The sequence below is a fragment of the Silurus meridionalis genome, chromosome 2, assembly GCF_014805685.1.
Source record: "Silurus meridionalis isolate SWU-2019-XX chromosome 2, ASM1480568v1, whole genome shotgun sequence".
Lineage (NCBI taxonomy): Eukaryota > Metazoa > Chordata > Actinopteri > Siluriformes > Siluridae > Silurus > Silurus meridionalis.
Genome location: NC_060885.1, coordinates 15,777,761 through 15,793,128, shown reverse-complemented (window position 1 = coordinate 15,793,128; position 15,368 = coordinate 15,777,761). Strand labels below are relative to the sequence as shown.

Here is a 15,368-nt window from a genome sequence, read left to right as displayed (position 1 = left end):
CATAATTTTACAGTGTCAGTAGGTTGCACATCTGGACAAACGTAATTTGATAGCGTTAAACCCGAGGGTCAGTTGTTGACCAGACTCTGGAGGTTTGCCTTTTCATATTTCTTGTCCAAGCAGAATTTAACACTGACACATCCATGTTCCAGGATGACAGCAGCAGGTGCACAGAGCCAAATTTGTGTGTGACTTTTTTGACAAGTATAATGGAACACTGGGATACTTTTGACTGCCTCACAGGATCTCGGTCTCTTAGAAACCTTGTGGGATTATTTGGAACAGCAAGCTAAACACCAAAATAGTTACCCATGAACTGAAGTTCAATGGTGAGTGGGCTAAAATTGACAGGATGCTCAATACACTAATGATATCCTTAGCTGACAGGACTCACGCTGTTATTAATGCAAGACACTGCAGGAAAAATTTTCAATTTTTGGTCACGTCACTCATTTTTCAGGGAACTATAGTATGTTCTCTTACTGTAATAATGAAATTCTAACAATCATGACTCTGTATTATATAAAGTTTTTGGAAGTTGAAGTTTTAAGTTCTGCCTAATATAGGGATACATTTTGAATGAGCTCATGATAGCTCCTGTTCCTTTGTTGTAGCCCATCCACCTTAAAAATGCTGTCACATGATTGGCTGATTGTATAACTGCATGAATGTACAGGCGTTCCTTATTGTTATAGCTGTATAATATATTTAAACCGATGTTTTTTCTTATATATCCAAAAACAAAAATCTAAATCTTGCATCTATTAAATCTAAAAAAAATATTCAGGTCCCTAAGCAAAAGCATAATAAAAAATAATGTTCCACATTGTGGGTAAATGCTGGATTTATTTTAGACTTTATATGGAAAAATTACTTAATTAAATGTTTTTGTAGAAATAAAATTAAAAAAACAAAAATAAAAAATGTTAAATTATTTGAAATTTGTGCATCATTTGCACAGATAACATTTTATAAATTTCCAAAATACAAAATACTTGTAGGAATGGCAACAGTATAAATGATTTTGCCTAAATGATTCGTTCTCACCTATAGTGTCTTGTCTTAATGTAATAGAGATGATGTGTCCAAATATTAACTATGGAAATGAGTGCAATGTCTTTCTGTCCTGGGAGCTTATTTGTATAGAGGAGCAACGTGTGACACAGTGCAGACTAGTGGAGAGACTGAGCACTGCAGGTCAGAGGTTTTGGGCAGGTGTAGTCATTGTTTGTTAGTTCAGATCCTCAGGGAGATGCAAGATCACAATAAAATGTATATGCTTTCATGTGGTTGATTGAGGAACTGTATAAAGCATGTGCATTATCCATAGGGTCTACTGATCTGCTTAATTCACAGCAAGTCCAATGTTTAGAAAAGAAGCCAATGTAAACTTACAGTATCATGATATTGATCCACTGATGCCTGGTCAAGTACAAGATGCATGTCTTGTGAAAAAACTGTGAGGGCCAGAGTTTTGTAACATCAGCAGAGACCTGCAATAAATTATTTATACTATTGATCTGGTATTTAACAATTGAAATGCTCAGTACACTGTATGAGGGGTGAGTGAGTGAGTGTTTGTGAAGGCGGTCAGGGGGCGAGTGTCTCCAGGCGCTGATATACTGGCTCATTAGGGCAAATGGACAGTAATCTCTTTTGTGGCAGTCTTTCATCCTTATCCTGGATTTATAACATGCTGAGTTATGGAGACGGCTCTGCCCGCTGCTGCCCCCATACGTCAAACTGTCAAAGTTGGTGAGTGCGCCCTCCGTCCAGCCTCTTCTTCTGCTGCACGCTTCTCCTGTCACTACATTTGTATAACCTGTTTGCCTGAATTTGACAACAACAATAGCGGAACCCAACTCCGCCCGGCTGCAATGGAAATGAAATAATATTAAAGAGTTTCAGAAGCTGGCTGTTATATGACAAATTATAGGGCTTTATGCCATTACTCACTGTGGCCAGAGATGTCAAAAATGGCAAATACATGGCAAGTGCAGACTGTAGAGTATAAGTACTCGTGCTACAGAAAGAAGATTAGTTTTTATACACTCTAGGTTGTTTTCTTGCCTTCAGTAGTCCTGTTTTTTTTTTTTTTTTGTCCATGACTTTTAACGAGTGTTTTTTAAAACCGTGTCACCAATTTAAAGAAAGCTCAGTAGCTTTGAAACGGATCTTATATAATCTTATATATCTGTTCAGGGCTCTCCCTATTTATATTCCCTTCTGAATTCTTCATCTTGATTAACGCAGAAGTGCAATGATGGAGGCGGGGTGTTCTGGCAGCCCAAGAACATGATGGCAATGCTGGAAAAGAGCAGACGCTGGAGTCCTTAACCCTTGAAATAGTCACTGTCTTGAAAGAGCAGGGTATTTTTAATTTTCCTTATTTTCTAAACTCAAGAAGAAGAAGTGAATTGCTCACTCAGGGAGTACAAAGAGGGCATGAAGGACACAAGGTTGCCCCCAAAATGGACCATAGAACTTTGTAACTTTGTATTTTTGTGGATGTATAGATTCATAGATGTATAGATGTTTAGCTTATCTATTCTTTCAGACCATATCTAACAGTGGTCTTATATTTACAGTTCAAACACAATTTGAAACACTAGAAAACAGAGATGCTGGACGTGTGAAGGGTCTGTCTCATATTTTAATATCTTGTGTGTGCGTGTATGTGTGTGAAAGTGAAAAAGAGAGAGAGCAAAAGTGAGAGATAGAGAAAGTGATAGATACTATTATCTGATGCATATACAGTATGTTCTGGAAAATTCCACTCCATATCCTTGGCGAAAGAAAAGGGCCAAGCCCAAAATATTTAGCTTTTACTGGGTTCTAACAACATATCATTGGCCAGGAAATGAGCAAGAACTAAACAAATATTGTAGATTTCTGCTTGCTTTATCAATCCTGGTTGCATTATGACAATAATGTATAATCTAAACAAAAAAAGAAGATTTTAAGAAGTACTAAGGTGTGTGTATATATATATATATATATATATATATATATATATATATATATATATATATATATATATATATATATATATATATATGTGTGTGTGTACATTTTCACTTTTGGGTAAGAAAACTCTGAACATCTCAACTACTAAGCCTCTATTTGCTAGAGTAGTTACACTAGAGTGAATTACTAATATTGAGACTAAGATTGTTTTTATACTATTTTATCCTCGATCTTAATATGTGCTTTGATGTTCAGTCTGTAATTATCTTGCAAACAGACAGACTCAGATTTTTTTATTCTCAGTACAAATATAACAATAGACTTCTCCCCATAGGGGGTGGTTTGGAAATAAATGTGTAAATGCATCTTTTTTTTTTTTTTTTTTTTTTAAATACAAATGTGAAAGAAAAAATGTGGTTCAGAGTAATCAAGGTTATGTCTGTAGCATATTTTACAGATGCATACTTAAACAAGTTTTTATTTATTTATTTATTTATTTTATAGCTGATGCAGAACCTGGAACATGCAGAGTTTACGATTAAGATTATGTTTATGATTTGTGGTGATGATTCTCAATTCTATAAAAGTGCCATTAGTTATTATTATATCCCAGTGATCCATTACTAGCTATGATTGAGGGAAAGAAAAAAAAATTAGAACTACAGATAAAATTGATGTATGGTGTATATTACGCAACAACTTCACATCCCTAAACTCGTTAGATTTATTAGTCCACCCAGAAATTTTCTTAGGAAGCTTTTAAGATAATGAATCTGATTATTTGCCATACAAATAATCACTACAACGCGACTAACATCCAATACGTATCCGGCATCTTAGATCAGATTTTTCCTGCTTGCTTGCTTGCTCTTGCATTATTGGATCATGACTGATTTGTTCCCACCCTCTAGCTGTCAATAAGTTATTGTAGCTCATCAGCCATTGTACATTTTGCTGCAATTTATTGTTTTGATTATAAAATTTTGGTTAATATGTTTTAACCATAGACTGCAATACAGCCTTGGTAAATTGCTGTGTTCTGATTTTTACGTTTAAATAAAGGCTACGGTACTTTTGCGAAAGCAGTGGGTGAATATTTTAGAGTAAGCATGGGCTTACAAAAAATCTGGTACACAGAAGGTGTGGAAAATGTACAGTAAATTCGCTCATAAACATCAGAGCCTTTATACAAGGCAGCAAGCTTCATACGTTTAATACCTTCCACGCAAAGTAATGCAAATATGTGCATTCCCATTGGAAGCGGATGAAGATTAATCATTATTTTTCCGTCAATTGCTACTGCGTCACAAGTATACGTACGCACAACATGCACCGTAGATGGTGTCCTAGATTTTGCATCTAGAAATGGCTAATGGTGCTGTCTTTTCTCCCCTGAGATGGCTTGAAAGCATATAACAAATTGCCTTTAGAGGTTAGTTAAAGACCTTTGAAGTAATGTGCACTCTAGTGTGCCAGATTAGAACGAAAGTTTTTTCTAGCTCATATCAGACCTGGATTAGTTACTTGAATAAGCAATGCCATGTCATATATTTATTTTCTATCCCTTTTTTTATTTGATTTAAATTATAACATAATGGCAATGCAGTATGCAATTTTATGTAGCATGTTAATGAATGTATATGGTGTGTTAATGTGAACAGATTGAAATCTTGGGTTGTTATAGAGTATGTCGTACATTCTGAATCACACACCACTCTGTACTGGTGTGCAGTATTCTGTTGGTGGAACTGGTCTAATCTGTGCAGCAAGGGTCTGGTGTCCGTATCTGACAGCTGGAGATTCTGCTGCTGATTTACTTTAGATTAGTTTGGAGCCACTCCAAGCCTGTTCAATCAGGGCATAATGCTTTTCTGCAATCCATGATGATGACCTGTCTCTTCCGTCCTGATTTTTCCCCCCTGGTTTTCTTTTAATTGCAAAGGAGCTTGATTTTAATAAAGATAATCATGTATTTGTGAGGTGAGTTTCTCTGTTTGGAAAATGAGAATGAAGAAAGTAGGACAGGAGCTGTGGTAGCAGGTGGCATATGTGAACACTCTGTTATCCCGCTATAACCACAGAGTGTGTTTGGTTGGCACAAGCATCAGCACCAGAAGGCTGCGTGTGTCTGTGTATGTGTAGGTGTGCACATGTAAGAACGGTTGTTGGATATTGTGTTCGTGGGGGACAGTCTTTACACGCCGTAACTATGTAGCTGGGGAATTGTTTGAAGCTCCTGATGGTGCTGGCTACTGGGCTGCCTGGATAAATATAGCCATGTTTATGCCCCCCTCCCTATCTCCCAAACTCTTTAATCAAAAGCAATCTGGAGGAGGAGAGGAGTGGGAAAAAAAAGAGGGAAAATATGGGATGTGCCAAGGTCTTTTTTGTGTCGCCTCCTCTTGAAGGAAACAGCAGGGACCGAGTGTGGATATGGGGGAGGGAGATACAGATAGAGAGAGAACAGCTAATGCCTAGGAAAACAAGACCTCACCTGCCATGATACCCATCTGGTCTCCCCACAGTGAAGATGGACAATGTCCATACATTATGGCCATATATGTCCAATCCACAGGCTATAATGAAGCACATAAGAGTTTAAAAAAAAAATAAAAAATTTAAATAATAAAAAAACAGAATTTATAATAATATATATATATATATATATATATATATATATATATATATATATATATATATATATAATAAGATAAAATAATTTTTGTAAACTTATATATAAAAGACCAAAAGTTTACAAAAATTATTGTATCTTCTCTTCATATAAGTGAAACTAAACTGAAATGTTGCCTCATAATAGTTTTAATGCTCCATGTATGAAGTGGATTGATACATGGTAGTAGATAAGATGATAAATTCATGAATGTGCTGTTAATAAAATAGAAAAGAAATAAAAGAAATCATTTGCACATTTAGAAACAACAAGACTGAACTGAGAAAGGTTAGAAATCTGGTTTCATTTAATTGAAAATGTGTCTAAACTAAGCAGAAAGGGCCAAAGTCTTTATTACTTTAACTAGTTGCTAGTAGAACACCACATATTTATGTCTTCCACCAAGATATAGGTTTCCCTGCTTATTCATTATTCTTTATGAATCATTGTTTAATATTAAAATTCTAATAATTATTTATTATTTTTTAAAAACAATTTTCCAATGGGATCAATAAAGTATTCTGATTCTGATTGATTATTTAATTTAATTTGTAGCAATATGTGTAGTGTCCTTAAATGTGTTACAGTCGAGTGTAGGCCAAATTTGAATAAAGGCAAATCAAATTTTTTTGTAATGTGTTGGGTTTCCAGAAAATGTGCACCTGTAAATTATACCTTATTATCTTTGATTTATTATTAAAATAAAAACTTTAGATTTGACCTGAAAACACTTGCTCTTTCCAGTAATGATGAGGAATAAAGTTTCTATGATGCTGCTCTAAGTCTAGATAATACTACCTAAGTTTCAGCATGTTTACAGTGCTCTGCTCTCTGCAGGTGATGTGGGTATGTAACAAGTGCCGTAAGCAGCAGGACATGCTCACGAATTCAGGGGAATGGTTTGCAGAACAGGGGCCAAAGGCAAAGCCATCACTAAAGAAAGCAATGAGCGATCCAGCCGAGTGTGCAGATCCTGCAGGAGACAAGAAAGTACGTTCTAGGTCTCAGATTCCTCTTGGTTCCTCTGCCTCCACTGCCCAGGACAACCAGCTGAACAAAAACAAAAGCCCTGCTGCTGGACAGGCCGACCTGCCTTCATCTCGATCCCGCAGTGAACCACCACAAGAAAGGTTATAGTGATTTAAAAAACTTTGTGATCAAAATAAATTTCTTGCCTTTTAAAATTTTGACATTTATTCCTTGTTTGGTTCTTAAACAGAAAGATTATTTACTGTGCTGCAATTCTATCATAATGTATGATGTTTGATATTTTATTTAGCTTAGTATAATAAATGAAAACCTCATAAACAGGAGGCACAGGCACAGTTGCTTTATATTTGCTGGAAATGATAAGAATTAAGATTTGATCAGTTTCCTTAGGGTACTGTTTGCTTATTATGGTTGTTACCTAGTCATACATGCATTTGAATCATGTTGTGCATGGATCTGAATATGTTTAATTCATGAGCAGCAAACCTTTTATGTGCTCTTTGTGAAGCACAATGTCTCCTCTTCTATTTTCAGTCTCTCTGATCCTCCACTTTTGTTGCTTTACCAGAAAAAAGCAATCGTCAACCTCAGACCAGAACGGCAAGCCCGGATCAAGGGTGGAAAGGCGCCGGGGATTGGCCAAAATCCAGTCGCAACCTTCACAGGAGTGGGAGCCCGGGGACGCTCGTCGAGAGACTCGCCATCTGGTTAAGGCCCGATCACAAGAACGGAGCTATACTGACATAAAGGGAAGTGTGGGGGAGCTGAGAAGGACAGAGGGTGAACAGAGGCTACTTCGAGAGGAACAGCGAAACGACCCTCCACACCTCCCTGTTAAGGCCCAGCCGACAGAGCAGGAGAAACGTGTGCACCAAAAAGCACCACGGCTTAGACAGGGGGATACAGGAGTGCCTGAGAGACAAGCTGGCGAGGTGCTCACAGAGAATAGAACAGGCCGAAGGTGGGCAGAGGAGCGCCAACCATCTTTAGAGAGCAAGCAGCAAGGGATTAAAGGGGAGAGGACTGTGGGGGGCACAACAGGAACTGCAGTGCAAGCACCTAAACCTAATCACACCCCTCAGCCACCTGCCCCAGGGTTCCGTGTGGGTCCTGCTGCTCCCACCGGAACCCCAGAACTCAGGGAGCCTCCTGAAAGGGACAGGAAGCTTCAGCCGAGCCACCTGGAGCCAGGTGTGGCGCGCAAAGCCAAGCGGGAAAAAGCTGAGAGCATGCTGCGTAATGACTCCCTCAGCTCCGACCAATCAGAATGCCTGCGGCCTCCCCCACCCCGCCCCTACAAGTCAAAGCGTGGAGGGAACAAGCGGCAAATGTCAGTCAGTAGCTCAGAGGAGGAAGGCGGCTCCACGCCTGAGTACACTAGCTGTGAGGATGGAGAGATCGAGAGCGTCAGTGAGAGAGGTGAGCTACATTTAGAAGCTCCATCTACTTAATTGTTGCATACTTTAAAATTACAAATATGGTAACAAATAAATGTTTGTATGTCCTGTGATCATTTTTGATGAAAAAAAAAGTTTAGTCATAATTCTCTTCTCCAAAATGGAGGTCGTAACCGAAATACCAAAGATAAGCAAAGATCTGCTAAGCTAGTTGTCTGAGTAAGAACAGGTATGCAAATGTACACAAAGGATCATGTTCAGATAGAAAATGCATTTTTTACAGATTTTTAACATAATAACTTTACAATCTACTGAATACTGGAAATATAATAATGGAAACCATTTGCAAATAAATTATGGAACTTTAACACGTTAAGGACTTTGAGAACTTGTACAGGATTTCTGGGCGGCTACTGATTTGCACTAGACAGCCAGTCCCCGACTGAACGCTTTTGGGTAGGAGTTTTTGAATGGTAGGGAGTGGATGCTGTAGTGGGTTATGAAATCTCTCAGGGACAAAAGAAACAAAAGCCAGAGATGAGAATTTAATGATAGGAAAATGGAAGGTTGAAACCTTGAATTGTTGGTTTTATTTAATTTCTTTTGCTTTTTTACCCCTAATTTATTAATATAGATAAAAAAAAAAAGTATAAAAATCGCATTGTCCCCTGAAATGCATCTGTGGTCAAAAGATCTATAAAATTAATATGGAATTTAATCGTTTTCATTTGTACCTTAAGACAGGAATCTCAGAATATTATTGATCATACCTGTACACTGTATACTGATTGTGCTTTTTCTCTTAGCCAAGCAAGGATACAGTATATAATTGTTGCTAATATTAATGTACAGTCAGTAATTTATTTGACAGATGAGCTAATCTAATAAGGGCTGTAGGGCAAGGAAGGGTGTGCTTATGGTAGCACGCTGCTTGTCAGACGAAGTGGTTGCACACAGACATAAAAGGTCAGTGTATTAACACAAGCCAGGGATGAAATGTAAACTGTAGTCAGAGAGAGAAACAGAACGAGCAGTACACCATCTCACTGTTATCATTGCAGCAGGACTTAATCAGATTCAGAGATTTCATTTACACAGTAAGTAAGAAGCCTGAAAGCTCCATACACAGGATATGAACAGAGTTAGATGGAGGATTAATGTGTGTTCATATGAATTTCTCTTGGAGATGTTATTTCCGAATTATGTTGAGGGATCTTTTTGAATCATTAATGAAATGTTTTTGTTTAATATATAATATGTCTTGAGTGGTTTGATTGATACTATAATAATTTAAATTGGAGATTAGTATTTTCAGAAAGTAAAATGCAGGAGTTTATCATTTGTTAATGAAAGATAATTAATGAAAGAGTTCTTATATGGAGTTTTATTCTTAGTAAATGCTATGCATGTGTATTAGCTGAAACTGCAGCGTTACAGTAGTATTAGAATCTTTTTTAATAAAAATAATATATTTTAATAACTATTAGTGAAATCTGACTTTTATTATAGATACGTGGAACTATGTTGGGTTTTTTTTTTAGATCATATTTTTTCCTCTCTTTCTATATTAATACAGTTTGTAATTGGGACACCTAAACACTGGCTTCAAATCTTCATCTGATGCTGCCTCTTGGCAGATGTGCAGATGAGAGGGCATCTGGGTCATGAGAATATAATGCAAAACAGCTGTGAAGTAAAGATAAAAACTACTTATATGGCAATATATTCTTAATGCATTTTGCTAAGCTGATGTAAATTGAAAGAATAAAAATAAATAAATAAATACATAAATAAATTAGATATATATTTACTAGCAATATAATAGTAGCTTTTCTTATAGAGTGTGTTTATGCTACATACATACATACATACATACATACATACATACATACTTATTTTAATGTCACTGTGGTCACTGTTGACTTTTTTGTGTCTGGATTTTAGAAATCCAACACTGATGTTATTAACATTTAGTGTGAACAGAGAGAGAGAGAGAGAGAGAGAGAGAGAGTGTGTGTGTGTGTGTGTGTGTGTGTGTGTGTGGGTTCTTTATTTTGAAGAAACTTTTATATGACAGTACTCCTCCTAACAGATTTGGGTTAGAAACAGAGGAGTCTTTTTCAAGGAAAGATGTATTCTTTAAAGAATCCAGCATGTGACATACTTTTAGGTAAGCCACATAGACTTTATCTTTTCTGTAGCTCGTTTATTTCCTTTCAGGTTATACATAGAGTTATGCAGCCTTGCTTGGAACACTTATGGGATGAAAGCAGTGAGTGGTTAGTCAAACATTTTAAACAAACCAATGTCCTCTTCAATATGGGTTCCTTTTTTAGTCCTATGTGAGACCCAGGCTAGCAACAAATACTTGATGGTCTTACAGGAGCTTAAGAAAATATGAATGGTGTTTCTATAAATAGCTATGCTGCCAAACTACCATTAAAAGCTGTTCATTTGGGCATAGAGTCCCGAGAAAGTAATGCACCGGTTTTGATAGTTATCTTTGATTAAAAAATTTACTTTTTTTAAGACTGACTGACTTTTTTCCCGCATAAAACATGTTTCAGCTAAACTATACACTCATCACTGATGTCATTTATTACATTGGGGAAAGCACACACACACTGTACCGCTCCATAAGACATACCAAGAGTAAATATGAGGCCCACGTCATGGAAAGACCTGAGACTGCCATTGTGTCTCTATGTAAGCATGTCATCGAATTTCCACTGTCAAGACACTAAATGCAGCTCTCAGGCACTGTTCAAACACAAGTTGACCAGCACAGAAGCTCCATTAAATCCCTACAGTCGTTTTCGTCCTACAGGGTGAATAGAGCAGGGCGTGTTTTAGGGTGACAGCTTGGCAGTGAATGCCACTCTACAGCCCTAATCTTCAATAAACAGAGTGCTGCGAGTGTAAACAGCAGAGTTGGAGAGTGTGTATACTGGCTAGCATAAAGCTGCAGCTCACCAGTCAGGGGAAAGCTGTATGTTTGTATTGCTCTCTGTGCTTAAATTGACTCTGCTTCCTGTCTTGCACTGTGTTTCAGGGGACTGGGAGTCTTATTCTCTGGATCCCACTGTGTGGCATGTGAGTATTTCCAACTCATGAGACTAAGCAGGACAGAATATTCAATGGCGATTCTTTGACATTTTTACCGATTAAAGCTTGGAACTCCAACATGTATAGCATGTATATTGGATAATATGTCATTACACTACATGTAAAACAACAAAAACAATAAATTGCAATTTGAAATCTGAGGTCTTCAACCCTAAAAACCCTAAATTCGAAAATTATTTTGAATATATGGTCTATTTAGATTAGACCATATATTCGAAATAATTTAGAGTTCAGGGGTTTAGGGTTTAGGGTTGAAGACCTCAGGTTTCAAATTCCAATTTATTGTTTTTGGCCAATGGCTAAAATGTGTTAGCTGTTTATACACCATTTGCCATTTCTCAATAAAACTTCTGCTCCTTATACAGTACTGTATATGTCTTTTTGGAATTTGTTATATCAGTCTAAAAGAGATTCTCTCACAAATTCAGCTTGGTGAATCTTTTGCTAGTTTATCCCTTTTATCGATAAAATGTAGGATTTCTATTTAGCCAAATATGGCCAAAGCTTGGGTAAAAAGACTTTTTAAAAGTGCAATTAATCAATTGATTTTATTTTAAAAAAAAATAGTTAGTTAAAGAGCAGAAACGTTTTGGTGCAACACACAGCTGAAAGTTTATGTATGGAATGTAATTGTTCTGAGTGCAGTAAAGCAGTGTCAGTAAGAGAGTTCCCTCTGTGATGAGATTAAATCACTGGCTTGTTCTTCTTAGCATCCGGTTACGTGGCAGCCCTCCAAGGAAGGTGATCATTTAATTGGTCGAATTACCCTGAGCAAGCGCACAGCCATGCCCAAAGAGTCTGGAGCACTGCTGGGGCTAAAGGTTAGGAGACACACACAACTCTAACAACAATTACAATTATTAATACGCACATAAACAGAGAAGCACAAACAGAACACTCATCCCAACATTGTGATTAAACATTAAAGGGGAACAATTACATTTTTGGAACATTACATGTTTTAAATTTGTAAATGCCTTTACAAGTCAGGATATTAAAAGAGGTCATTCTCATCAGTTGTGATAGAGTGACCCAATATTGACTCTTTGTATATATTTCACTCAGCATCCACTTTATTAGGAACACATGTATACCTGTATATATGCACATTTATGAAATCATGTGGCAAAGTGATACATGCAGATAAGTCAAGAGTGGGGAAAACATTTTTATTTCTAGGACAGGAAGAATGTGTTAAAATCAAATTACTCTTTACAACCATAATAAATAGAAAAACGTTTTGTATTAGATTTGCTGCATCAGCAAAAGAGCACATTGGGCTCCATTTCTGTCAGTCACAAGCTGAGGCTACAGTGAACACAGGCTCCCCAAGAGCTTCCAAGATTCCTGTTCTTGAAATTTGATGTGGTATGTTGCTGATGTTGCCCATCTGCTTTAAGGTTGCCACTATAAGATTCTAAACCCCAATGTTCTACATCGTTTATAAATTGTCTGAATGGATAGTTGCATGCTTGTGCAGGTGTACAAGTGTTCCCTAATAAAGTGAAGATGAGTGTATACACAGATTTTAAATTCACATTCGGTTTGTCACATACACAACCATACACAGTACAACACGCTGTGAAATGCTTTCCCATTTATTGTCCATTTTATGACTTAAAACTAGAATTTACACAATAAAAGAAGAATTTGCATGGTAGCAGTAGGATGGAGAAAACTAATAAAAAATAGAAAATTTATGATAGATGGAATACAGAGATAAATGGCAGTAACACTATAACTTAGTTTGAATGAAGTGCAGATGTGTGCAAGCTGTACTAATAATATTATTGTTCCTCTTTATATTATTTTAATTTTATAGCGTGTAATAGGTCACTATGTGCTGTGTTGTGGTGTGTTTTGGTGCGAGTAGGTGGCAGGGGGGAAGATCACAGAAACAGGGAGACTTGGGGCCTTCATCACCAAAGTTAAAAAAGGAAGTCTGGCGGATGTGGTGGGCCATTTGCGGGCAGGTGAGGTCACCTCTGTATTATGTCATGTTCATCTGTAGGTGTGTGTGAATACTGTGTCATACTCTAGAGCTTACTAAATATAATATGGGAGATATGACAGGATTAAATAAGCATATAGTGTATAAGTATATAGGTGTAGCATGTATAGCATAACTACAGTATTTATTAATATTCAAAAGATGTAAACATCAAAGTGGTTATTACTGATCAAAGGATCGCAGCACTGCAACTGCACTTCACCCTCAATTACTCAATTGTATAAATGGGATAATTTGTGCTTATGCTCTACATAAGAGCATGTGCCAACTGCCGTAAATTTATACGTAGATATTCAGCCACTTAAGTACATAAACAGACTTCATTTTCTTGGCTGTGTTCTGAGTCATTGTCGTATTAAAAGAAAAAAAAAAACTTTCAAAAACTTTTAAATTAATATGAGATCATTCTGTTAAGAGATCTTGCCAATAGTGTATCATTTCACAATCACATTTTCCAAGATGTATTTTGGCTATGATGCTGATGACTGGCTACTGACTAACAAAACCTGAGATAAGTTTGATCCATTGCAATAGAAAAATTACAATTAAAATAAATGTATACCATTTACTTAACCAGTCATTTTTATTGCTTATTGTGCAATAGTTTGTGGGTTCACAGGTCACATTTAGGACAATTTCTTTATATCTGTGGAAATTTCTAACTTTATTAGTAACTTTTAGGATTGTTCAAATTTAGGGTTATTGTATACATGCTTTTAAAGGCTGAAAGTTACAGATTTGTTCTCAAATTTAAGCATAAAGTGTTTTATTGTCTTTAGGAGATGAGGTGCTACAGTGGAATGGGAAATCATTGCCTGGATTAACCACGAAGGAGGTTTACAATATTATCTTGGATTCGCAAACGGAACCCCAAGTCGAATTAGTTGTCTCAAGGCCCATCGGGTTAGTCTACTCTTATCGGTCTTATATTATTATAAAAATACATTTTCTTTCTTGAAACAAGTGTTATTTTAACTACAAATGATTTGTTATAGTCTGTTCATGAGGAAAACTGCACTGCACAAAGTGTTTGCTCTGTCTAACCTTCTTCATCTTATAAATGTCTGGAGTAATTTTTGTTTCTGTTCTATTTAGTTTGGGTCATTAGTCATGTTATTGTACTTTGCACCATCCTCCTACTTCTTATAAACTATGTATTGATTGATTTCTCTCCAAATAATAGCATAGGGTGTATGAATCATCAGTAAGTAAAACAAACTTAATGAGATTATTAAAAAAAAAAAAGTAAAACGCCATTTTTCTTGTTTAGTTTTCTTGTAAAAAAAGCCTGGATTTGTCCATGTGATTAACATTTGACCCTATGACATTTATCATAAACTCCACTCTTTAAGTTTATGTGTATGAGGAGCTGTGCTTGTTAATAAATGAGCTTTTTTTTGCAGCGATATACCCAGAATACCAGAAACATCCCACCCTCCATTAGAATCTAGTGAGTATTGTTTCAAACACTGAATCCTGAAATAATTGCTCTTTTTCTACCTTCAGTTTAGCATGATATCAGTTATAATTTTAGTGTTGCCTTTGTCGTCTGTGTCTCTACAGCAGGCTCAAGTTCCTTCGAATCTCAGAAAATGGAGCGCCCATCTATATCCGTCATGTCCCCTTCCAGTCCTAGTGGTTTGCGAGATGCCCCTCAACTGCTCCCTGGGCAGCTCTCGGTTGATACAATATTAATACAATACCAGCATGATCATATTTAAATTTTATTTGAACTCATTATCTATATATAAATAGCTAATGGATGCATCTCTTGCAGGTGAAAATGTGGTATGATAAGGTTGGCCATCAGTTGATCGTGAATGTGCTACAGGCCAAAGACCTGCCCCCCCGACCGGATGGACGGCCCAGGAACCCTTACGTTAAAATGTACTTCCTTCCTGATAGAAGGTGCTCAATCTTGTATACCTTATAGTCATCCTCATAAATAAGACATGCATTTTAGCCCAGAATCTTTATGGTGGTCTGGAAAAACCTTTCATACTGGTAAATCTACAAATTGTCCTGTTCAGCTTTTCTGAACATATGCATAACTGACAATAATAGGTATAACACTCTTTTTTCAAATGTTACATGTTTACATTTGAGAGAGAAAAAAAAACACCACTTTGATCATAAGTCTTTTATGTGGGTCTTGCTGATTATTTTACCCAGCTAAGGTGATAAAGTTGAGGCATTAGTGTGGTCA

The 15,368-nt window shown here is 36.6% G+C and overlaps 1 protein-coding gene across 13 annotated transcripts in view; it reads left to right on the top strand.

The window, feature by feature from the left end:
• The window catches only part of LOC124398782 (regulating synaptic membrane exocytosis protein 1-like), a 62,845-nt gene that overhangs the window by 26,873 nt on the left and 20,604 nt on the right, over positions 1–15,368 (top strand). For 9 of the 13 annotated variants that reach the window (XM_046869142.1, XM_046869154.1, XM_046869179.1 and 6 more), the window contains 9 exons: positions 6,476–6,768; positions 7,197–8,047; positions 11,078–11,118; positions 11,862–11,972; positions 13,025–13,124; positions 13,942–14,065; positions 14,566–14,612; positions 14,726–14,841; positions 14,940–15,070. In XM_046869142.1, the coding sequence (XP_046725098.1) occupies positions 6,476–6,768; positions 7,197–8,047; positions 11,078–11,118; positions 11,862–11,972; positions 13,025–13,124; positions 13,942–14,065; positions 14,566–14,612; positions 14,726–14,841; positions 14,940–15,070 (1,814 nt within the window). Of the gene's footprint in view, positions 1–6,475; positions 6,769–7,196; positions 8,048–9,055; positions 9,123–11,077; positions 11,119–11,861; positions 11,973–13,024; positions 13,125–13,941; positions 14,066–14,565; positions 14,613–14,725; positions 14,842–14,939; positions 15,071–15,368 lie in introns of those variants that run through there. The other 4 variants (XM_046869132.1, XM_046869226.1, XM_046869235.1 and 1 more) reach the window with 2 other exon arrangements.